General features: G+C 37.1%; 1 protein-coding gene across 1 annotated transcript in view; it reads right to left on the reverse strand.

The window, feature by feature from the left end:
* Positions 1-25623, reverse strand: part of LOC117331455 (general transcription factor 3C polypeptide 1-like) — a 429349-nt gene that overhangs the window by 372031 nt on the left and 31695 nt on the right. The window contains exons 18-33 of the mRNA XM_033890176.1: positions 24335-24434; positions 23435-23523; positions 22838-23029; positions 22473-22665; positions 18538-18703; positions 18238-18317; positions 15150-15290; positions 13574-13663; positions 9358-9432; positions 8984-9060; positions 6925-7041; positions 4760-4873; positions 3397-3497; positions 2144-2303; positions 1756-1890; positions 1373-1431 (exon numbers count right to left, since the gene is read on the reverse strand). Coding sequence (XP_033746067.1) covers positions 1373-1431; positions 1756-1890; positions 2144-2303; positions 3397-3497; positions 4760-4873; positions 6925-7041; positions 8984-9060; positions 9358-9432; positions 13574-13663; positions 15150-15290; positions 18238-18317; positions 18538-18703; positions 22473-22665; positions 22838-23029; positions 23435-23523; positions 24335-24434 — 1889 coding nt within the window. The remainder of the gene's footprint in view (positions 1-1372; positions 1432-1755; positions 1891-2143; positions 2304-3396; positions 3498-4759; positions 4874-6924; positions 7042-8983; positions 9061-9357; positions 9433-13573; positions 13664-15149; positions 15291-18237; positions 18318-18537; positions 18704-22472; positions 22666-22837; positions 23030-23434; positions 23524-24334; positions 24435-25623) is intronic.

A 25623-nucleotide genomic window follows, 5' to 3' on the forward strand; every position in this document is an offset into this window, starting at 1 on the left:
AATCTAGCCATACCAGTACCTGTCAATTAAAGGTAACTTATAGCCATACCAGTACCTGTCAATAAAAGGTAACATCTAGCCATACCAGTACCTGTCAATTAAAGGTAACATCTAGCCATACCAGTACCTGTCAATAAAAGGTAACATCTAGCCATACCAGTACCTGTCAATTAAAGGTAACTTATAGCCATACCAGTACCTGTCAATAAAAGGTAACTTATAGCCATACCAGTACCTGTCAATAAAAGGTAACTTATAGCCATACCAGTACCTGTCAATAAAAGGTAACTTATAGCCATACCAGTACCTGTCAATAAAAGGTAACTTATAGCCATACCAGTACCTGTCAATAAAAGGTAACTTATAGCCATACCAGTACCTGTCAATAAAAGGTAACTTATAGCCATACCAGTACCTGTCAATAAAAGGTAACTTATAGCCATACCAGTACCTGTCAATTAAAGGTAACTTATAGCCATACCAGTACCTGTCAATAAAAGGTAACTTATAGCCATACCAGTACCTGTCAATAAAAGGTAACTTATAGCCATACCAGTACCTGTCAATTAAAGGTAACTTATAGCCATACCAGTACCTATCAATAAAAGGTAACTTATAGCCATACCAGTACCTGTCAATTAAAGGTAACTTATAGCCATACCAGTACCTGTCAATTAAAGGTAACTTATAATCTAGCCATACCTTTAGTGATTAAGTACCATAGTAACCAAACCTTTAATAACTAAGTACCATAGTAACCAAACCTTTAATAACTAAGTACCATAGTAACCAAACCTTTAATAACGAAGTACCATAGTAACCAAACCTTCAGTGATTAAGTACCATAGTAACCAAACCTTTAGTGATTAAGTACCATAGTAACCAAACCTTTAATGATTAAGTACCATAGTAACCAAACCTTTCGTGATTAAGTACCATAGTAACCAAACCTTTAGTGATTAAGTACCATAGTAACCAAACCTTTAGTAACTAAGTACCATAGTAACCAAACCTTTAGTAAATAAGTACCATAGTAACCATACCTTTAATAACTAAGTACCATAGTAACCAAACCTTAAGTAAATAAGTACCATATAGTAACCATACCTTTAATAATTAAGTACCATAGTAACCAAACCTTTAGTAACTAAGTACCATAGTAACCAAACCTTTAGTGATTAAGTACCATAGTAACCAAACCTTTAATAACTAAGTACCATAGTAACCAAACCTTTAGTGACTTAATATCAAAGAACCAAAATAGGACATCATTCATAAAAGGACAACAAAATAAGTTGACCTTAAATATTTGTTTGGTTAAAACAATAAATTAAAGAAATGTTTATAACTCCTTGTACAGTTAAAAACTTACCTCTGGGAGATTTTGTAGTTCTGTAAGGTTGATGGCATTCGTTGCTTCTTATGTTCGTGCTGGATTAAACACAAGGAAACAAAATTAGAATAGTTCCATTATTTATTTGCTGTTTTTATTATGTTCATCAATTTTTACATCAATTTGAAAGTTTATGATAGAGTTTTCTGACAACAGAATGTCAGTGAAGCCTCTAATATCATTGATTTCTCCATTTAAAGCATTTCAAGTTATTTTCTGATATTGATAAAATACTTATGGAAACCATTCTCTCAGTCTGAGCAGATTTGCTGCGCCTAGGTTTTAACAGGGTTATTAAAACAAGTTCCTGTGTAACCAAAATCGATGAGAATATGACTTGAACAAACTTATCGTCCACTCACCGCTTTGATGCGAGTGATGATCTTGTTAGTTCGAAGTTGAGCTGTCGCTGCTATAATACAGTCACGTGGGTACTGGCTCAACAACTTAAAACACTCATACACACGACCCTGTTTGTCCTCTAATGAGGCATACGTCTAACAAAAGAGAATTTCAGACCAAATAACAAATCAAAGTATAACTTGCAACAAGATTTCATATAATTAAACTTTTCACTGTGAATTACATATCAAAATCATTTCCAAAACAACATTTCCAGAAAACTTAATATCTAATATAAAGCTTTTTTAAACTGTGAAATTGTGCCAAATCTTGATTTAAAAAGTAATTTACCAAAATTTGATATCGTAAAAGAATTTTGGAAGATTTGAATAAATTAGCTGATCTGACCTGGACAATATTTCTAAGGACAGCTATGTAGATGTCAGCAGAGGATTGGACATCGTTGTGTGTGACTGCATTAAGATTTATTTTCTTCACCATCTTAATATTGAAATCAGGTAGCTCCGACATGTGAGAGGGGAGGTAACTCTGCTTCAAGTCAACAGTCCTGAAACACCACAACACAATCTGAGTAGTTCTATTTCACTACGGCCATGTTTTTCAAATGGCAATGTAACAACATTTAACCAATCATAGGAAAACGTTCTCATAGAAAACTAATACATTGTATATTACCAAATTCTGGGTTCTGAACCTCTGAACCTCGGAGCTCAGTTTAAGTGTACTTCATAGCTGACTTGGTTAAAACAAGACAACCTGGTAAGGACAACCCTTATGGTTAGACCAAAGGACTCTATCATTTACAAAGGTTAATCAATATCATTCATAGGAGCAAGTGTAGATATAGTGAAAATTACTTAATCATTGATGTCATTTTTTTTTAGTTTCATCGAGGTATGAAACAAATTTTGTTTGCAAACTGTATGAATCTGCGTTTGCAAACAAAATTTGTTTCATACCCCGATGAAACTAAAAAAAAATTGACGTCAACGCTTATAATTAATTTTTGAAAATGATTTTCTAATTTAAAACATGTTTTATGTACAATTTTACTGGTTTTAAATGGGATTCTTTTTCTCAAATCAATACGCAACGTCAATTGTCGTATTGTGACGTCACATTTTTCGCGCCATTCTCGGAATTTCTTTCATAGAAGAATGAAAAGAATTTTTAGACCAATCACATTTGAGTATTTACCATGAAAACAAAGAAAATTAATTATAAACTACTGAACATACTACTAGAGAAGCAATACTTATTACAAATTTGAGTTTTTATTTCGTGTGTAATTTCATGAAACAAGTCTTAGCCCTGGTGAATAAAAAGTACACCTTGGAGACAATTTTTTATAACACTGCATATGAAATGAAAACAAATTTCAGACACTTTATATCATAAATCAAGGGAGGGCAAATTCTAATGGATGTAGCCATTTTGAATTCATGGAATAACATCACTGTCCATATTATAACGTTACAATTGATTTGTAACTGGTTTGGCCAATGAAAACTACTCCAGGGTATATAACACTAGTAACATCACATTGGTCAATTCACTGGATAACAGAGTTATTATGTGATAAAAATATAAATTTATAAGATTTCAAGCTATTATCTTCCCTATGCAAAGGTAATATTTACGAGAATTTCTTGATCAGCAGCTCAAAAAGGATGTTGAATTCCTTAATGGTATCTTCGGTCATCCATGACACCTTCTTGTGTGCATACTCCTTTTCAATTTTCTACAATACAAGCTCACATACTCAAAACCAATTTTTTCACATCCTATCTATGATAATCATATTGTGTAACTATTGAGTCCCAGTCACACTGTATCAGTATTAAGTCCCAGTCACACTGTGACAGTATTAAGCCCCAGTCACACTGTGACAGTATTAAGCCCCAGTCACACTGTGACAGTATTAAACCCCAGTCACACTGTGACAGTATTAAACCCCAGTCACACTGTGTCAGTATTAAGCCCCAGTCACACTGTGACAGTATTAAACCCCAGTCACACTGTGTCAGTATTAAACCCCAGTCACACTGTGACAGTATTAAGCCCCAGTCACACTGTATCAGTATTAAGCCTCAGTCACACTGTGACAGTATTAAACCCCAGTCACACTGTGTCAGTATTCAGCCCCAGTCACACTGTATCAGTATTAAACCCCAGTCACACCGTGACAGTATTAAGTCCCAGTCACACTGTGACAGTATTAAGCCCCAGTCACACTGTGACAGTATTAAGCCTCAGTCACACTGTGACAGTATTAAACCCCAGTCACACTGTGTCAGTATTAAGCCCCAGTCACACTGTGTCAGTATTAAGCCTCAGTCACACTGTGACAGTATTAAGCCCCAGTCACACTGTGACAGTATTAAGCCCCAGTCACACTGTGACAGTATTTAACCCCAGTCACACTGTGTCAGTATTAAACCCCAGTCACACTATGTCAATATTAAGCCCCAGTCACACTGTGTCAATATCAAGTTTCAGTCACACTGTGACAGTATTAAGCCCCAGTCACACTGTGACAGTATTAAACCGCAGTCAACTGTAAAATCATTTCCTTAGTTTCCGGTGTAAATCTGTAAATGCTTATCCTATTCCATAGATAAGGTATTGATTACAGGGAACTCAGAATGAGGCACCATATATTTCAAGAATATGTCAATCATCTTATGTTACACAATTCACTTAAATACATTAGACACTAAGACAACTATAGTTGAAAGTTTGCCATCAACAAACTTACCGGGTCCTGAAGTGCCTCTGATAGAAACACTGACATGTTGTAGACTTACCGGGTCCTGAAGTGCCTCCAACAGAACCACCGACATGTTGTAGACTTACCGGGTCCTGAAGTGCCTCGGACAGAAACACCGACATGTTGTAGACTTACCGGGTCCTGAAGTGCCTCCAACAGAAACACCGACATGTTGTAGACTTACCGGGTCCTGAAGTGCCTCCAACAGAAACACTGACATGTTGTAGACTTACCGGGTCCAGAAGTGCCTCCGACAGAAACACCGACATGTTGTGTTCTGTTCTAGGATTTTTCATTATGAAGCCGATACGCCTTTTACATGCTTCAGTGGATTTGTCCTTGGATTTCTGTGTTTTAGCAAAAATAATAATCAAATAAGATTTGTTCCGTTAACAAGTTATGTGTACTATTATTGGGTATTACAACCCTAATTTTCAAGTCAAAGGTGAATTGAGTGCAAATATACACATACAACATGCATGGTAAGGAGAAGGGGAGACACACAAACTGTGGAATATGCATATGTGTTTTAATTTTTACCAAAATATCTAAAACTAAAACTGTTTCAAAGATATGCTTGGACTAGAAATTATTGAGGAAAATATTTACTTATTTGACCTTTGACCTTGAGGTATTGAGTTATGGACTAGACAAAAATTGTCTTTGGCCTGTATGTAAAAATCACAATGATTCAAATGACAGAGCATTGCACATCGTCAGTGGATTAGAAAGGTAAACAACTATTTTCTCTAAAGATATCTTGAACAGTTTAAAAGTTATCATCCGGAGAAGAAATTTTTTTGGGGGAAAAAAAAACATTCATAGCAGTTAACCTTAGATCTTGCAGTCAAGGTTATAATGATCCAATGGCAGAGATCTGTAATCACAAATACACTTAGTCAGTAGGTGATAAAGTTATACAGCAATTAAGTCACTGCCTGGACAAGAGATATTGGAAGAAATTATTTATTTGACCTTTAATATTGAGTTCAAGGTTGTAGTGACCTAATGGCAATACATTGCACATCAGCTTTAGGTGATAAAAGAGTACTACTGCATGTATAATCAAGATATCTTCAGTGGCTTGGAAGTTCTTGCCCAGACAAGATTGTGTACATTATCATATTATTTTCATTCTGACAAAAATCACACTTAAATCAAAATAAAAGAACCAAAGGCCATGAGAAACGTCAGGCTCTGAGGTCATATAATAAGAAATTTAAAATTGGATTTTATAGTCAGACAGTTACATTTATATCAGATGAAATGTCTTAATCTGGTTATTCCTATTCTATATATACATATTCAAGAAAGCATGTATAACATATTTATCTGCTGACAACTTTCCAATAGCTGTGTATAGTTCTTTCCCTTTTTCTTTAATGCTTGTGGAAGATTATTGATATACTTCTGAATCAGTAAAACTGCTTGTAAACTTTGAAAAAAAAAATCAACTGAACAACAAAGTTTTTTGAATTTTATTTATACTATAAGATGTTAATTAGGCCTAGCAAACATCTATTTTATGACCCCTAGTAACATATTTTAACTTCGAAATAGAAAATTGCGGTTGCGTTGTCCGACAAGACATATCTAGTTTTGACATCGATGCCAGTATATCACTCAGTCACGGATCATAATCATTAGATTTTTTTCAAATAAACAAATAATAACCTTATTTAATAAAATCCTCAGGAAAAACGGCAATGTAATTTGTTACAACTTGCCTTCAATTCCTGGTGATATTTCTTGCGTATTCTAGCGACATACAAATGAATATGAAACTGCGAACGGTCGTTGGTTTAGTTACATTAGACATAACCGCCATTTTGGCCGATCAGTGATGAGTCATGTGACAGCTGAAGTTATCTCGTGGAATGCTCGGGTGCATTTGACTACGTAAATAGGGTTGGTTTTAGGCTTATATGAAATGTTCCTGCATATGAACTCATGATGAACATATGAGTCTAAGACATGTGGAAAGTTTCTCTGTGAATGCATGTAAACTGATTTTTTACTTTCCTTTTCAAGGCAGGATCGAAACAGAACTACGTAATCCTACACCAACAAAATTATATACTGACGAGAAAAATGTTTATATTTATACTCTAAAATAGTCTAGAACACCAAACATTCATATTTCATTTTAAATAATTGCAGTAAACACGGTTTACATCAGTTAAATCGTGTCAATAATTGCTATAAAAATAGGAACTATATCAGGCTGCAGATGTATATCATTTGTATGACAGAAAAGAGGAATTGTTAGCCGGAAACAAAAGTGTCACTAACAACATTTTCCCACCACGACTATAACGGCAGGTGCCAAAGGCATCCTGACGTTAATAAATATCATGATACCAACAGAATAAATGTGAGATACATGTACTCAACTCACCTCTTTGGAGTATTTGTGGAGGACATTCCTTAGCTCGGAGTAGGGTACGGGTGCCAAAGGGTGCTCTCTCTGGGAGCTCATCCCCAGGATGGTGCTTGCAATTTTACCAGTGAGAAGCTGTAACACAGAGACCCATTCAAACAAGACGATACTTCGGCAGAGTTCCAAACAAGACGATACTTCGGCAGAGTTCCAATGTTAATACAATTTTATCAGGCAAATGTATTCAGTTTTAAAACAAGAAGTATGTCTATAAGACAGGAAAGTGCTCACGAAATTTTCCTTCCTAAAATCCTATTTTCATGCATCGCCAAGTAGAATTTGCCATGCTCTCTTATGAATGATGTTTGTTATACGTTATATGTAGGTACAGGGTATAGGATTTACTGGTACAACAATTGTTTATTGTTATACAGTATATATAGGTACCGGGTATAGGATTTACTGGTACAACAATTGTTTATTGTTATACAGTATATATAGGTACTGGGTATAGGATTTACTGGTACAACAATTGTTTATTGTTATACGGTATATGTAGGTACAGGGTATAGGATTTACTAGTACAACAATTGTTTATTGTTATACAGTATATATAGGTACTAGTATAATATTTACTAGTACAACAATTGTTTATTGTTGTACGGTATATATAGGTACTGGGTATAGGATTTACTGGTACAACAATTGTTTACCATTGTCCCATTGGGTGCTCGGTACTCTCGGAAGACTATTAAGATCCTCCCACATCAATGACCCTTCACACTCATTACATTTCTGTATTATAACATTAATTCTGTTGGAGCCTATACCGCTAATAGTAATAAGTTCATCGTAAGTTGCTGTATTATAACCTTAGCTCTGTTGGAGCCTATACCGCTAATAGTAATCAGTTCATCGTAAGTTTCTGTATTATAACATTAATTCTGTTGGAGCCTATACCGCTAATAGTAATAAGTTCATCGTAAGTTGCTGTATTATAACCTTAGCTCTGTTGGAGCCTATACCGCTAATAGTAATCAGTTCATTGTAAGTTGGTGTATTTCTGTTAAGTGCCATGTTTGGGTTATATTGATAACCTGTATGGACAGAGCCTGTTTTTATACAAAACTCCAGAACCACTTTGGACAGAGATTGTTGGTTTGGACAGAACCTGTTTGTAAACAAAACTTTAGCCTGCATGGACAGACCCTGTTTGTAAACAAAACTTGAACCTGTATGGACAGAGCCTGTTTGTAAACATAACTTTAACATGTATGGACAGAGCCTGTTTGTAAACAAAACTTTAGCCTGCATGGACAGACCCTGTTTGTAAACAAAACTTGAACCTGTATGGACAGAGCCTGTTTGTAAACATAACTTTAACATGTATGGACAGAGCCTGTTTGTAAACATAACTTTAGCCTGCATGGACAGAGCCTGTTTGTAAACAAAACTTGAACCTGTATGGACAGAGCCTGTTTGTAAACATAACTTTAGCCTGCATGGACAGAGCCTGTTTGTAAACAAAACTTGAACCTGTATGGACAGACCCTGTTTGTAAACAAAACTTGAACCTGCATGGACAGAGCCTGTTTGTAAACATAACTTTAGCCTGCATGGACAGAGCCTGTTTGTAAACAAAACTTGAACCTGTATGGACAGACCCTGTTTGTAAACAAAACTTTAGCCTGCATGGACAGACCCTGTTTGTAAACAAAACTTGAACCTGTATGGACAGAGCCAGCTGTTTGTAAACATAACTTTAACATGTATGGACAGAGCCTGTTTGTAAACATAACTTGAACCTGTATGGACAGAGCCTGTTTGTAAACATAACTTTAACATGTATGGACAGAGCCTGTTTTTATACAAAACTTGAACCTGCATGGACAGACCCTGTTTGTAAACAAAACTTTAGCCTGCATAGACAGACCCTGTTTGTAAACAAAACTTGAACCTGCATGGACAGAGCCTGTTTGTAAACAAAACTTGAGAACCTATATGGACATTTTACCTGTCAACATGATCGAACAGGAGAAAGTTTTAATATTACAGAAGGAAGAAGTGGTATACGTACAATGCTGTCTTCCTTGGCTGACCACGACACACGCTGACCAGTCCTCATCTTCTCAGCCACAAGGTCTATATCATCTCCTGTAATGAAGATATGGCTCAGCTCAAATGCAAAACTAGAACTAGAAAAAGAATGCCCATCTCATAGATCAATTGGCTTTTTCCTTCCATCCTAACATAATTTTGTTTAAATCCTATCATCCTGACATAATTTTGTTTAAATCCTATCATCCTGACTGAATTTTCTATAAAACACTACAATCCCGACTTATATAACATCCTCCAGACCAAACATGTTGTTATTCAAATCTTCCTAGTCCTTAATCAGGACTTGAAAGTTTAAATTCTAAAGCATTTGAGACATTAACTTTTACATACGAAAGCCTTTCTTCCTTTTTTGTGAAATGGGAGCACGCTGGAGTTCCACTTTCTGTTTCTTTTTTGGACCTGCATCTGAAATATGAAATCCAATATTAGAGTTTATTTTTTTAATTTCTTATCTACGGTAAACCTCCGATTAATTCGAACACGCGGATAGTTCGAACACACATTTTTTTCTAGAAAAACAGTAATTTTTTAGCTAGTAATAGTTCGAACTCTGGCTGTTTATAACTGACACCATTTCGGATAGTTCGAACTTGTCAAATGAAGAACGTAAAGTAAGGTTTTTTTTATCGGCAAACTCAATTGAAAGCTCGCGACGACCCGGTCCCGATGACCGGCCCAGAAAAAATGCCAAGATTTAAATTTGATCAACAAGCACGTTTAGGTTAAAATATTGTATGCGTGATCATTAGAATGCGTCTGTGATTTAATATATATGCCACATATTTTAGCTTTAATTCAGTTTTTGTTACATTGCAAAATACACCACGCACGAGACAGCTGATTGCAAAATTTAGGCCCCGACAATGTATAAATAACATGCGATATTTGTATTCGCGCTGTGTATGGCAAACTAAGAAATCATCCGTGTATTTTCACATATAACTAGTGTTAACTTAGCATTATGATTATTTAATTGTGACTGGACAATCTCTTAAGTATTGCCAATCAAGGTATTACCTGAAAACCTGCGACCTCACGCTAGGTAAGCAGGCCACGCGAGGTGTCGCTTGCGGTAAAGTTGAAAGGATTGGCCGCCCGATTGTGCTGAGTGACGTGAAGAGCATTCATATCCAGTCAAAACAATCCACAGGTGTCCCAATTAGTGATGGATAATTTTGCAGGTATCAACTATGTTTTAATACGACTGGGCATATTTAAAAGCAGACATGTTGATGTTCTGACCTAATTTTACCAACACATATCGCCTATTTTTACAGTAGTGGTTTCGTAAACGGAACAGGTTATGAAGACTGCTTTTGATGTATTTTAAGAGACCATTTATTACAATAATAAAGTGATAGTTTCTCATTCAGATAAAAAATATAATCATGCAAAGATTATACTGTACGAATGTTTAACTTTTGTGTCACAAGTGAAACGTGTACTGTAGTATTATGGGGCCTACTGTAGCTACGCATTGCCCGATCCGCGAGCGGCTTCGCGCAAAAACCATCATAATTATCGCGAAATGAAGAACGTTTAACGATCAATTAATATTGAATTAAATGAAAAACTATCATTTTACTTACTTATAAATGTGCCATTGTTCAGGCCACCGTTGTTGCGTATCAGATTTACGATGGATGTGTTTGTGTCTAATGATTTTACTCTGCCGAGATTTTCGCCGATATTGTCTCGAATAGTTCGAACTCACGCATATTTTCTGAAGCATAATTTCGAATAATTCGAACAGGTTCGTCAATATTTATTTAATTTTGTTCGAACTAACCGGAGGTTTACCGTATCGTCACTTAAAACATGAAAAGTAACTTAATACTGCCACATTACATTCCATGTATGTTAATGGAAAATATTAACATGAAATCAAGGCATCACCACAATCATTAGATAAAACATTTAATATGAGAATGTGATCGTGTAAACGACTGGGAGCCCCGATGCTGATGAAGAGGGAGGCTGTTTCTGTTGACTGTGAGACAACCACAGGGTGAAACTGATAGAGTAACAGACAACCAATTAGATAAAGGTGGCGGTGGGGAGGGGGATGGTATGACTGTTTGTTCCGGCAGTTAGAACAACAATGGCAATTTCGCAAGAATTTCTGAGGAGAAATTCTCATTAGCATTATGTGACCAAGCATGGTCTCCTGATTGGATCTCTTGACATCCTTACCTTGTTAGTAAGGGGCTATTTTATCAGAATATGTAAATTAGTTGCCAGAGTGGAAACTCCATTCCTAGATAATTGTCAGGTCATGGAGGTCATAGATGGTGCCAGACTGGTCAAGACTGGGTGATAAGGGTAATCAGATTCCCAAAAAGATAATATCTGCAAACTAGTCTTATCTGTGCCCATTACATTCAGACTGGGGAAGTTGCTTTGATAAGGTTTGTTTATCTGAGAGACAGAGAACATAAAAACCAGCAGGTACTTTGAGTATAGATTTGTACATGTGTGTAGTTGACAAGCAGACACGAGATGTCCTTTGATACAGTTTTTTTTAGCCTTGGCATGACCTGTACTGGTCAGCAAGGAGGAGCATAAATCTCCAAAAGCTTCAAGTGAAGCCCTACACTTGTTTTAAATTGACCGTGTTGGGATGACAGGCAGGCCCCATATCTTCTGTGTAAACCTGCCTAATATTTCATAATAAACTATGATTTGTGTGGGCTAAAATTTTAGTATGTTTATTTTTAATTACATTAATATTTAGCAGTTCATATTTTAGCATCTGAACACTAGTTGCTCAATTAGCTAAAATTTGCACCTTGCTATTAACTTGCAATACCAAATTTTCCAGTAAAAAAAAAGAAAAAGCAATGATCCTTAAAGTGTTTTAAATTTTAAACAAGGGCCCAATGGGCCCAAATCGCTCACCTGCAATGCAGTGATCTTTTCATATATGGATCCTGCAGTTATTTGAAAGCATGCTACAGGACCAATATAATGTCTCTCTGCACTTTGGCTTTTCACTAAAAGTCATTTAAAGATTTAAGCATACTTGATCGACGTGACCTTGAATGAAGGTCAAGGTCATTCATTTGAACAAACTTGGTAGCCCTTTACCCCAGCATGCTACAGACCCAATATCAACTCTCTGGGACTCTTGGTTATTGAGAAGAAGTCGTTTAAAGATTTTAGCCTTTTTGACTCCTGTGACCTTGAATGAATATCAAGGTCATTCATTTGAACAAACTTGGTAGCCCTTCACCCCAGCATGCTACAGGCCAAATATTAGGTCTCTGGGACTCTTGGTTATTGAGAAGAAGTCGTTTAAAGATTTTAGCCTTTTTGACTCCTGTGACCTTGAATGAAAGTCAAGGTCATTCATTTGAACAAACTTGGTAGCTCTTTACCCCAGCATGCTACAGGCCAAATATTAGGTATCTGGGACTGTTGGTTATCGAAAAGAAGTCGTTTAAAGATTTTAGCCTTTTTGGCCCCTGTGGCCTTGAATGAAGGTCAAGGCCATTCATTTGAACAAACTAGGTAGCCCTTCATCCCAGCATGCTACAGACCCAATATCAACTCCCTGGGACTGTTGGTTATTGAGAAGAAGTCGTTTGAAGATTTTAGCCTTTTTGACCCCTGTGACCTTGAATGAAGGTCAAGGTCATTCATTTGAACAAACTTGGTAGCCCTTCACCCCAGCATGCTACAGGCCAAATATTAAGGCTCCTGGGACTCTTGGTTATTGAGAAGAAGTCGTTTAAAGATTTTAGCCTTTTTGACTCCTGTGACCTTGAATGAAAGTCAAGGTCATTCATTTGAACAAACTTGGTAGCCCTTCACCCCAGCATGCTACAGACCCAATATCAACTCCCTGGGACTCTTGGTTATTGAGAAGAAGTTCGTTTAAAGATTTTAGCCTTTTTGACTCCCTGTGACCTTGAATGAAGGTCAAGGTCATTCATTTGAACAAAATTGGTAGCCCTTCACCCCAGCATGCTACAGACCCAATATCAAGTCCCTGAGACTCTTTGGCTATTAGAAGAAGTCGTCTAATTTTTTTTAGCCTTTTTGACTCCTGTGACCTTGAATGAAAGTCAAGGTCATTCATTTGAACAAACTTGGTAGCCCTTTACCCCAGCATGCTACAGACCCAATATCAACTCCCTGGGACTGTTGGTTGTTGAGAAGAAGTCGTTTGAAGATTTTAGCCTTTTTGACTCCTGTGACCTTGAATGAAGGTCAAGGTCATTCATTTGAACAAACTTGGTAGCCCTTCACCCCAGCATGCTACATGCCCAATATTAGGTCTCTAGGCCTTTTGGTTATTGAGAAGAAGTTGCTTGAATGGAAAGTTGACGCCGGACGGCCGGACGACGGACGGACGACGGACGCCGCGCCACGGCATAAGCTCACTTGCCCTTCGGGCAGGTGAGCTAAAAAATAGCCTTACTCATTCACATATTGGAAGGGACAACATATGATAAAAAAAATCCCAATTTTTATAAAACACATCAGGACAATTACACAACACTGTTCTAGAGAGGATATTGTACACAAGATCATAACATACTACCTGACATCTTCTTCCTACGCTTCACTCCCTTGCCTCCTTTGTTGCCCTTGGTTTCAGCTGTTGTCACCTTGACAACCTCAGGCCCTTTGCCTGCAAGTCAATCAAGGATATGGTGAATATACAATAACACAAACAAGGGATTCCTATCTTGGTGTCCACCATTGACAAAACATTGGGTCTATGTAAGACTGATCTTTTCTCTTTTCTTGATCAGTCTCAAAATTAAATAGTCACAAATAGTGACCAAGAGAAACCTATACATCAAGTATCAGAAATGTCCCTTCACTGATTATCAAGCTTTCCAAATACAATATGGCCATCTGTCGGCCATGATAGTGTCCCTGTCAGACTCAAAATTTAAAGAGCACAACTTGGGACCAAGGAGACCCTTCACAGATTTATAAATGTTCTTACAGTTCTTCTAAGGTTTTATTAAAACTAAAATAAATAAATTGGTTCCGGATTTTAAATTTTCCAAAAGTGTGTTAACACAGGAATTTTAGTTTTGCCTACAGCAAAAAATGGTGGCTCATAAGAATTGTGTCACTTTGGGTCAAATATCATAGTATTTTGCAAAATTTAAGTTCTTTTTAAGTTGTTACCATGGTATTCACAGGTACATGTATGAAAAACATTAAACAAATAAGTTTAGTTATCTTTCCGAGCTGTATTAAAATTGTTTTATAGATTACAAATATATATACTTTATTATATAAGATATTCAACGGATTTTTTGTTTTTGTTTGGAAAAACATATAAATCTCCCGTATTTGACCTAATAATGGCACCTGCCCTGATAAGGGCGTCCCCTACCTTTTTTCCAGGAAATAAATCTTTGACTAAGTGTCAAAATGGTGTTCAAAAGTAATAATTCATGTGAAATGTTTTGCTACTTTATGTGTTCAATTTTCTTCAGCAAATTAAGTAACTGGAACACAGGTTTTCGTCACATTTTGTCTATTCCTACAGAAGACATGTCTGTGTAAAGGGCACCCAGAACTAAACACACAATAACATACAAATAATGACCTACAATCTTTATTTTACAAATAATGACCTACCATCTTTATTTGAAGATAAAGTGAAATACTTCATTCTTGTTGATAAATGACTTCTGTTCAGAACAGAAAGCTAGTAAAAGACATTGTAAATAAATTATTAGGTCGAAGAAAACGACGTCTGATATGATCTGGGAAATCACCTGTGTCTATAAATAGAACACAAAAGAGTTCCATGGTACGGTGGAATACACGTTCTCTGATCTAAAGAACAGCTGGCATGGTTTACAAGTTTACAGGAATATTCAAGTGATCTTTAAGCTTAATATAAGAAAATGAATAGATATCTTCATCTGATATATTTTAATGACTGAATATTTTACCGTTTCCACAGCCTTGGGTATTTTGCTATAAGGTATAGTCTGTTTCATAAAACTTCAGAATAACTAATCTTAATAAGGGCGCCCCCATTGTCAATTACCAGCGCCCTGCACCCTTATTAGGTCAAATACGGTATATATGCATTTGTAAATACAAAATATTAGTTTCCATTGGTATATAAATAGAGCTTGTCTTACCCATTCCTGTGTCAGTCAGCATGAGGCGTTCCTTGGGTAAGATACGGGGCAGTCGGTTTGGTTTGGTGACCTTTAGGTACTTATCCGTAGACTTTGCGGAAGACTTTGTCAGGGCCGACCACACACCAACAGGCTTTAGGTCTACAAAAAGGTATACATAAGACTTCTACTACAATATATCTCAATCAACTTTGAAAATGTTTAACCATGCTCAATCAATCATTCCCTTAAAATACAAATATGTTAAATCAGTTTCAAATGAATCAAAAAACAGTTCCTTAGCCTACACACATGACAAGTGACAATCTCACATTGAGCGAGATTGTATATAACATTACAGAGAGGCCCCATGTGACAGTGATTGTATATAACATTACAGAGGGGTCCCATGTGACAGTGATTGTATATAACATTACAGAGAGGCCCCATATGACAGTGATTGTATATAACATTACAAAGAGGTCCCATGTGACAGTGATTGTATATAACATTACAGAGAGGTCCCATGTGACAGTGATTGTATATAACATTACAGAGAGGTCCCATGTGATAGTGATTGTATATAACATTACAGAGAGGTCCCATGTGACAGTGATTGTATATAACATTACAGAGAGGTCCCATGTGACAGTGATTGTATATAACATTACAGAGGGGTCCCATGTGACAGTGATTGTATATAACATTACAGAGAGGTCCCATGTGACAGTGATAGTATATAACATTACAGAGGGGTCCCATGTGACAGTGATTGTATATACATTACAGAGAGGTCCCATGTGACAGTGATTGTATATAACATTACAGAGGGGTCCCATGTGACAGTGATTGTATATAACATTACAGAGAGGTCCCATGTGACAGTGATAGTATATAACATTACAGAGAGGTCTCATGTGACAGTGATTGTATATGGTATTACAGAGAGGCCCCATGTGACAGTGATTGTATATAACATTATAGAGAGGTCCCATGTGACAGTGATTGTATATAACATTACAGAGAGGCCCCATGTGACAGAGATTGTATATAACATTACAGAGAGGCCCCATGTGACAGTGATTGTATATAACATTATAGAGAGGTCCCATGTGACAGTGATTGTATATAACATTACAGAGAGGCCCCATGTGACAGTGATTGTATATAACATTACAGAGAGGTCCCATGTGACAGTGATTGTATATAACATTACAGAGAGGTCCCATGTGACAGTGATTGTATATAACATTACAGAGAGGTCCCATGTGACAGTGATTATATAACATTACAGAGAGGTCCCATGTGACAGTGATTGTATATAACATTACAGAGAGGTCCCATGTGACAGTGATTGTATATGGTATTACAGAGAGGCCCCATATGACAGTGATTGTATATAACATTACAGAGAGGCCCCATGTGACAGTGATTGTATATAACATTACAGAGAGGCCCCATGTGACAGTGATTGTATATAACACTACAGAGAGGTCCCATGTGACAGTGATTGTATATAACATTACAGAGAGGTCCCATGTGACAGTGATTGTATATAACATTACAGAGAGGTCCCATGTGACAGTGATAGTATATAACAGAGAGGTCCCATGTGACAGTGATAGTATATAACATTACAGAGAGGTCCCATGTGACAGTGATAGTATATAACAGAGAGGTCCCATGTGACAGTGATTGTATATAACATTACAGAGAGGCCCCATGTGACAGTGATTGTATATAACATTACAGAGAGGCCCCATGTGACAGTGATTGTATATAACATTACAGAGAGGCCCCATATGACAGTGATTGTATATAACATTACAGAGAGGCCCCATGTGACAGTGATTGTATATAACATTACAGAGAGGCCCCATGTGACAGTGATTGTATATAACATTACAGAGAGGTCCCATGTGACAGTGATTGTATATAACATTACAGAGAGGCCCCATATGACAGTGATTGTATATAACATTACAGAGAGGCCCCATATGACAGTGATTGTATATAACATTACAGAGAGGTCCCATGTGACAGTGATTGTATATAACATTACAGAGAGGTCCCATGTGACAGTGATTGTATATAACATTACAGAGAGGTCTCATGTGACAGTGATTGTATATAACATTACAGAGAGGCCCCATGTGACAGTGATTGTATATAACATTACAGAGAGGCCCCATGTGACAGTGATTGTATATAACATTATAGAGAGGTCCCATGTGACAGTGATTGTATATAACATTACAGAGAGGCCCCATATGACAGAGATTGTATATAACATTACAGAGAGGCCCCATGTGACAGTGATTATATAACATTACAGAGAGGCCCCATGTGACAGTGATTGTATATAAAATTACAGAGAGGCCCCATGTGACAGTGATTGTATATAACATTACAGAGAGGTCCCATGTGACAGAGATTGTATATAACATTACAGAGAGGTCCCATGTGACAGTGATTGTATATAACATTACAGAGAGGCCCCATGTGACAGTGATTGTATATAACATTACAGAGAGGCCCCATGTGACAGTGATTGTATATAACATTACAGAGAGGTCCTATGTGACAGTGATTATATAACATTACAGAGAGGTCCCATGTGACAGTGATTATATAACATTACAGAGAGGTCCTATGTGACAGTGATTGTATATAACATAACAGAGAGGTCCCATGTGACAGTGATTGTATATAACATTACAGAGAGGTCCCATGTGACAGTGATTGTATATAACATTACAGAGAGGTCCCATGTGACAGTGATTGTATATAACATTTCAGAGAGGTCCCATGTGACAGTGATTGTATATAACATTACAGAGAGGTCCCATGTGACAGTGATTGTATATAACATTTCAGAGAGGTCCCATGTGACAGTGATTGTATATAACATTACAGAGAGGTCCCATGTGACAGTGATTGTATATAACATTACAGAGAGGTCCCATGTGACAGTGATTGTATATAACATTACAGAGAGGTCCCATGTGACAGTGATTGTATATAACATTACAGAGAGGTCTCATGTGACAGTGATTGTATATAACATTACAGAGAGGTCCCATGTGATAGTGATTGTATATAACATTACCGAAAGGTCCCATCGGGTTATAGTTTGGGAAGTTTTTTCCCATGTTCCTCATACTCCAATCCCAGTTACGACACAAGTGTCTGCAAAATACAAATCAGTCATAAAACAAATTAGCAAAAAACTAACACAGACATACATTTATGCTGTTTTCATTTTCCAAATATTTGTTTTTATAAGATAAAATGTTTGTGTCCTTACAAATACCAAAATGTAATGCTTTAGTTCTCTGAGCATCTGACAGTTTATTATAAATTTCCCTCTGTTGAAGGGCAAATTATTTGACCGACATGAAATACTAACATGTAGAACGAGGAATCCAAGCCTGCTGCCCCAAGCTGGTCACCAGGGAGACGACAGTGATCAGGGTCATCAACAAGCTCGTCTGGACTGATTGGTTTGAGGGAATCAGTGAGGGACATCTCCACTGGTGGGTCTTCCTTCATCTCCTTCTCAGTGTTCTTCATCTCTACAGCAAACAAGAGTACCACAGGGCCAAACATTATACACTGATTCCATGCCAAAGATAAATGTATTATTGTATAACAAGAGGCCCATGAGCCTTAACGGTCACCTGATTTTTGAAATATTTCAGTAAATTTGAATGAAAGAATGAATTTCAAAACAAATAAAACAAATGATAGTCAAAAATGTGATTTCCCTATAACTATAGTAAAGTTTATCCCCTCCCATGGGGCAAACATGAGACCCCAGGGCTAGGAAATTCACAATTATGGTAAAGCACCTTAAGACCCTTCCATCTGTGAAGAGTATTTAATTCTACCTTATTTGGGTTGTAAGAAGAAGATTTTTGAAATTTCAGTCAATTTGACCCTTTTTGGCCCCGCCCACCAGCCCCTTGGGGTCAACCAGGGCCAACATGTGCATACCATCAAACTGTCATCCCATGCTGATAATTTGAACCAAGTTAGAATGAATTCCAATAGAAATCCAACAAATAATAGTCAAAAATGGGATTTCCCTATATAAACTATAGTAAAGTTTACCCCCTCCCCAGGGGCAAACGTGAGACCCCAGGGTCATGAAATTCACAATTTTGGTAAAGCACCTTAGGACCCTTCCATCTATGAAGAGTATTTGATTCTAACATATCTGAGAGGAGAGAAGAAGATTTTTGAAATTTCAGTCAATTTGACCCTTTTTGGCCCCGCCCACCAGCCCCTGGGGTCAACCAGGGCCAACATGTACATACCATCAAACTGTCATCCTATGTTGATAATTTGAACCAAGTTAGAATGAATTCCAATACAAATCCAACAAATAATAGTCAAAAATGTGATTTCCCTATATGAAACTATAGTAAAGTTTACCCCCTACCCAGGGGCAAACGTGAGACCCAAGGGACATGAAATTCACAATTTTGGTAGAGCACCTTAAGACCCTTTCATCTATTAAGAGTGTTTGATTCCACCTTATCTGAGAGTAGAAAAGAAGATTTTTGAAGTTTTAGTCAATTTGACCCTTTTTGGCCCCGCCCCTCAGGCCCCCAGGGGTTGGGGACCATATAATTCACAATTTTAGTTGACCTTTAGCCATAGAAGCTCCCTGCCAAATTTCATTGAATTTGGTTCAGTGGTTTTGGAGAAGAAGTTGAAAATGTAAATTGTTCACGGACGGACGACGCACGACGACGGACAAAAGGCAATAAGAATAGGTCACTTGAGACTTTGTCTCAGGTGACCTAAAAATTCATACAAAAATGGAGCTGAAGCATTGTCTAATCAAAACGCCACTAAAAGTGAAATTTCATGTCATAACAAAGTCTACAAAAGATTGAAAATGTGTCACATGATAATACAAGTGAATGATTGTTAGGGAGGTGAACAAAATATTATGTACAAGGCCATAATATAAATTTCTTCTATTCTACCATGTACTGTTTAGTTCTGAGATCTACCTCTTCCTAATAGAAAAAGGCAAAAAAAAAACAGGAAATGTGTCACCACATGGCTGTTACAATTCATAGGAAACAATAAGGCTCGCATGCTAATGAATATTCAAAAGCTGACTTCAATCCCAAGCGACATCGTCTGTGAAAACGTTGACGTTTTGACGGCAACGTTACGAGAATTTTCGGGGATGTCGGCCAGCAGTTCATGTAGAAATGCTCTCCAAAGGTTGCCTGTGGAAATAGACCTTACAACATATTGTTTAGCAAAGTCTGCTCTGGGTTGATAGAAATTCACAATCTGGCAAATTTCTCAGTTGTAAAATACACGGTCTCCAACGTTCAAACGTTTTTGCACCGCCATGTTTGTTTACAAATTTTGGAGGGGAAAGATTGTAACAGCTGTGACTCACGAGCATGTATTATTGACACGACAGGGTATTACTGGCAAATAATACACTGTTTTAAACCAATCAAAACTGGCGTTGAATAGAAACTATGGTAGAATTTGATTTTAAACACTGTGTCTAGGACAGATAATCAAGTAAGTGTTTAGATCACATGTTTTGACAAGGATGTTTACATATAAACAAATTTTGACAGAACCCTTGTCTCACTTAACACCAAATATAGATAATGCAACTTTTTTTTTCCTAAATCATTTCATGGATAACAGAACCCTTGTCTCACTTAACACCAAATATAGATATGCAACTTTTTTTTTCCTAAATCATTTCATGGATAACAGAACCCTTGTCTCACACTTAACGCCAAATATAAATATTGCAATTTTTCTCTTAAATCATTTCATGGATAACAGAGTTTTTATACTTCTCAAACAGGTTAATTGATGTCTTTGATATCAATGTATGGTGCATAGTTTTATAAATTTATAGACACTTACTCCTGACATTGACACTTACTGCCGACATTGACACTTACTCCTGACATTCACCCTTACTCCTGACATTGACCCTTACTCCTGACATTGACACTTACTCCTGACATTCACACTTACTCCTGACATTGACACTTACTCCTGACATTGACCCTTACTCCTGACATTGACCCTTACTCCTGACATTGACCCTTACTCCTGACATTGACACTTACTCCTCACATTGACACTTACTCCTGACATTGACCCTTACTCCTGACATTGACACTTACTCCTGACATTGACACTTACTCCTGACATTCACCCTTACTCCTGACATTCACCCTTACTCCTGACATTGACACTTACTCCTGACATTGACACTTACTCCTCACATTGACCCTTACTCCTGACATTGACACTTACTCCTCACATTGACACTTACTCCTGATATTGACCCTTACTCCTGACATTGACCCTTACTCCTGACATTGACACTTACTGCCGACATTGACACTTACTCCTGACATTGACCCTTACTCCTCACATTGACACTTACTCCTCACATTGACACTTACTCCTGACATTGACACTTACTCCTGACATTGACACTTACTCCTCACATTGACACTTACTCCCGACATTCACCCTTACTCCCGACATTGACACTTACTCCTCACATTGACACTTACTCCTGACATTCACCCTTACTCCTGACATTGACCCTTACTCCTGATATTGACACTTACTCCTCACATTGACACTTACTCCTGACATTGACCCTTACTCCTCACATTGACCCTTACTCCTGACATTCACCCTTACTCCTGACATTCACCCTTACTCCTGACATTGACACTTACTCCTGACATTGACACTTACTCCTGACATTGACCCTTACTCCTGACATTGACCCTTACTCCTGACATTGACCCTTACTCCTGACATTGACCCTTACTCCTGACATTGACACTTACTCCTGACATTGACCCTTACTCCTGACCTTGACACTTACTGCCGACATTGACCCTTACTCCTGACATTGACACTTACTCCTGATATTGACCCTTACTCCTGACATTGACACTTACTCCTGACATTGACCCTTACTCCTCACATTGACACTTACTCCTGATATTGACACTTACTCTTGACATTGACCCTTACTCCTGACATTGACCCTTACTCCTCACATTGACACTTACTCCTGATATTGACCCTTACTCCTGACATTGACCCTTACTCCTGACATTGACACTTACTCCTCACATTGACCCTTACTCCTGACATTGACCCTTACTCCTGACATTGACCCTTACTCCTGACATTGACACTTACTCCTGACCTTGACACTTACTGCCGACATTGACACTTACTCCTGACATTGACACTTACTCCTGACCTTGACACTTACTCCTGACATTGACCCTTGCTCCCAACATTGACACTTACTCCTGACATTGAGATGACTTGCGAAGCAAATTTCCTGAAGTTCTGTCCAGTAATGGTCAAACTGAAGTTGACTAGAGAAGTTGTAGAGTCGTCTATCGCACTCAACACCCTTGGGCATGTTGATCTTACAGTAGCCCTCCAGGGAGCGTGTTGTGTCCATCAGACACACATTCTTGTACAAGTACACAAATACCTGAAACACAAATTTCTAAGTACATTTTTAAGACAAATTATTGAGAGAAGAGTCTTTAAATAGGTACAATGTAAAAAGTGCCAATTGTTTTGGAAATATTTGAATAATTACGAAAACCACAAAAAAAAAACAACACCTAAATTATCCTTATGAATACAACACTAGACCTTACCTGGTCTTTCTCTTTCAGTAGTCGGGTCCCAAATGCTAGCAGCCCCATGTAGGCAAGTCTCTCACAGCTCTCATGGAATGCAAATATGTATTTGCGAGCAAAGAGTAACTGTTGTGTAAGTCTGTAGGGGAGGTAAACGATGGGGTAGAGAGACTTAACTGGGTCCCCTAGTATCTCCCTCAAGCCTTGTAGCTGGAAAATGGAGAGAACATACAAACATGAAGTATTTCAATGAAACATTCAAAATTATTGAATTAATTTTGAATATTTATTCTTTTTTCTTAAATTTCATTATTCTTACATTCTTGATAGTCTTAATTACTTGGGCAGATCTTTCTTTCTTTTCTTTTTTTCGAGAATCTAGAAAGTTAGGAATTGTACTTGTTACATGAATACATGTATGTCATTTCTGATTGATCTACTTGAAAGAAATTACAGACATGTGATAGACTATTGACATGGACAAATGTACAGATCAATGATGGGCTAAAAATTTCATCTCAATAATCTCAAAAAATTGTTTTTGAGGTATCAAATGATCTATGGCTTAACAAGCCAATGATGATTGTTTTATGTGGCCTTTGTAAGGATACTTACATTATAGTTGACTGGTACAATCGAACAGAAGAGACAAACAGGCAGCGTGACTAAAACATCTGATATAAGACACCAGCCCTTTGGATGATCTGAAAATTTAGCCATAGAATATACCATACAATATGCATAATGTACTTTCACAGGATCTGTTATTTTGAATTAAACATTTTGTGGTTTTAAATGCAATATTTTTACATTATGTAGTTTAAATACAGTTTACAATAATTTGTGGTATGTTAATTTACTGTTTAGTAGTCTCAGAAAAACAAATTTAAACCCATCACTTCAAAACTACATATTCAAATTGAACTTGTACTTTGATCTATGACCTGGTACTATTGCTAGTATAGCTAGCTAACCTGGAATGTTCTACTGTTGACCTATGACCTGGTACTACCAGCTGACCTGCAATGTTGCAATGTTGACCTATGACCTATAGTACTACCAGCTGACCTGGAATGTTGCAATGTTGACCTACGACATATAGCCCTATCAGCAGAACTGGAATGCTGCAGTGTTGACCTACGACCTTGTACTATCAGCTGACCTGGAATATTGTGGTGTTGACCTACGACATGGAATGCTGTAGTGTTGACCTAAGACTTTGTGCTATCAGCTGACCTGGAATGCTGTAGTGTTGACCTATGACCTAGTACTATTAGCTGACCTTGAAAGTTGCAGTGTTGACCTACGACCTTGTACTATAAGCTGACCTGGAATATTGTAGTGTTTACCCATGACCTAGTATTATCAGCTGACCTAGAATGTTGCCATGTTGACCTATGACCTACTACTATCCGCTGACCTGGAATGTTGCAGTGTTGACCTATGACCTGGAATATTGTAGTGTTGACCTATGACCTTGTACTATCAGCTGACCTGGAATATGTTGTACTGTACCTTTATGTTTTGGTAGAGGTGGGAGATAACGTCTCCACGATATCTCATCATAGAACAGAGGGGGCTCCTTCAGATTCTTTATTTGTTCCAAAATATCCGTCTACAAATAAGAAATCCCATCTATATTATCTTCACGTTGGGTGATATATAGCTGTGATAACATAGCTCTTCACCACAGACAGACGTTTGGTGATATATAGCTGTGATAACATAGCTCTTCACCACAGACAGACGTTTGGTGATATATAGCTGTGATAACATAGCTCTTCACCACAGACAGACGTTTGGTGATATATAGCTGTGATAACATAGCTCTTCACCACAGACAGACGTTTGGTGATATATAGCTGTGATAACATAGCTCTTCACCACAGACAGACGTTTGGTGATATATAGCTTTGATAACATAGCTCTTCACCACAGACAGACGTTTGGTGATATATAGCTGTGATAACATAGCTCTTCACCACAGACAGACGTTTGGTGATATATAGCTGTGATAACATAGCTCTTCACCACAGACAGACGTTTGGTGATATATAGCTGTGATAACATAGCTCTTCACCACAGACAGACGTTTGGTGATATATAGCTGTGATAACATAGCTCTTCACCACAGACAGACAATTTCTGACAGGTTGTTATATAGATCATCAGATTTCCTTCCATTGACGGCAGTTTTGCAAAACAATAAACCTCGAAAATGCTACTAATAGCAGATGTTCTATAACTTTGCAGCTATATTTACATACATACTATTAATAGATAAGATGTATTCAATTATTTACTAGCTATATCAATGACTATTTATAGATAAAATGTAATTAATTACTAACTGGCTATATCAATGACTATTAATAGATAAAATGTAATTAATTAATTACTGGCTATATCAATGACTATTAATAGAAAAGATGTTATTAATTAATTACTGTCTATATCAATGACTATTAATAGAAAAGATGTAATTAATTAATTACTGTCTATATCAATGACTATCAATAGATCAAATGTAATTAATTACTTACTGGCTATATCAATGACTATTAATAGATCAAATGTAATTAATTAATTACTGGCTATATCAATGACTATTAATAGATAAGATGTAATTAATTACTTACTGGCTATATCAATGACTATTTATAGATAAGATGTAATTAATTAATTACTGGCTATATCAATGACTATTAATAGATAAGATGTAATTAATTACTTGTTTGTATTTTACACCAAATGGTCAATTGTATTGGTCTTAGTAGATCTCATGGTCTGTGAAAGGCCATGAC

This window comes from Pecten maximus, chromosome 7 (assembly GCF_902652985.1).
Source record: "Pecten maximus chromosome 7, xPecMax1.1, whole genome shotgun sequence".
Lineage (NCBI taxonomy): Eukaryota > Metazoa > Mollusca > Bivalvia > Pectinida > Pectinidae > Pecten > Pecten maximus.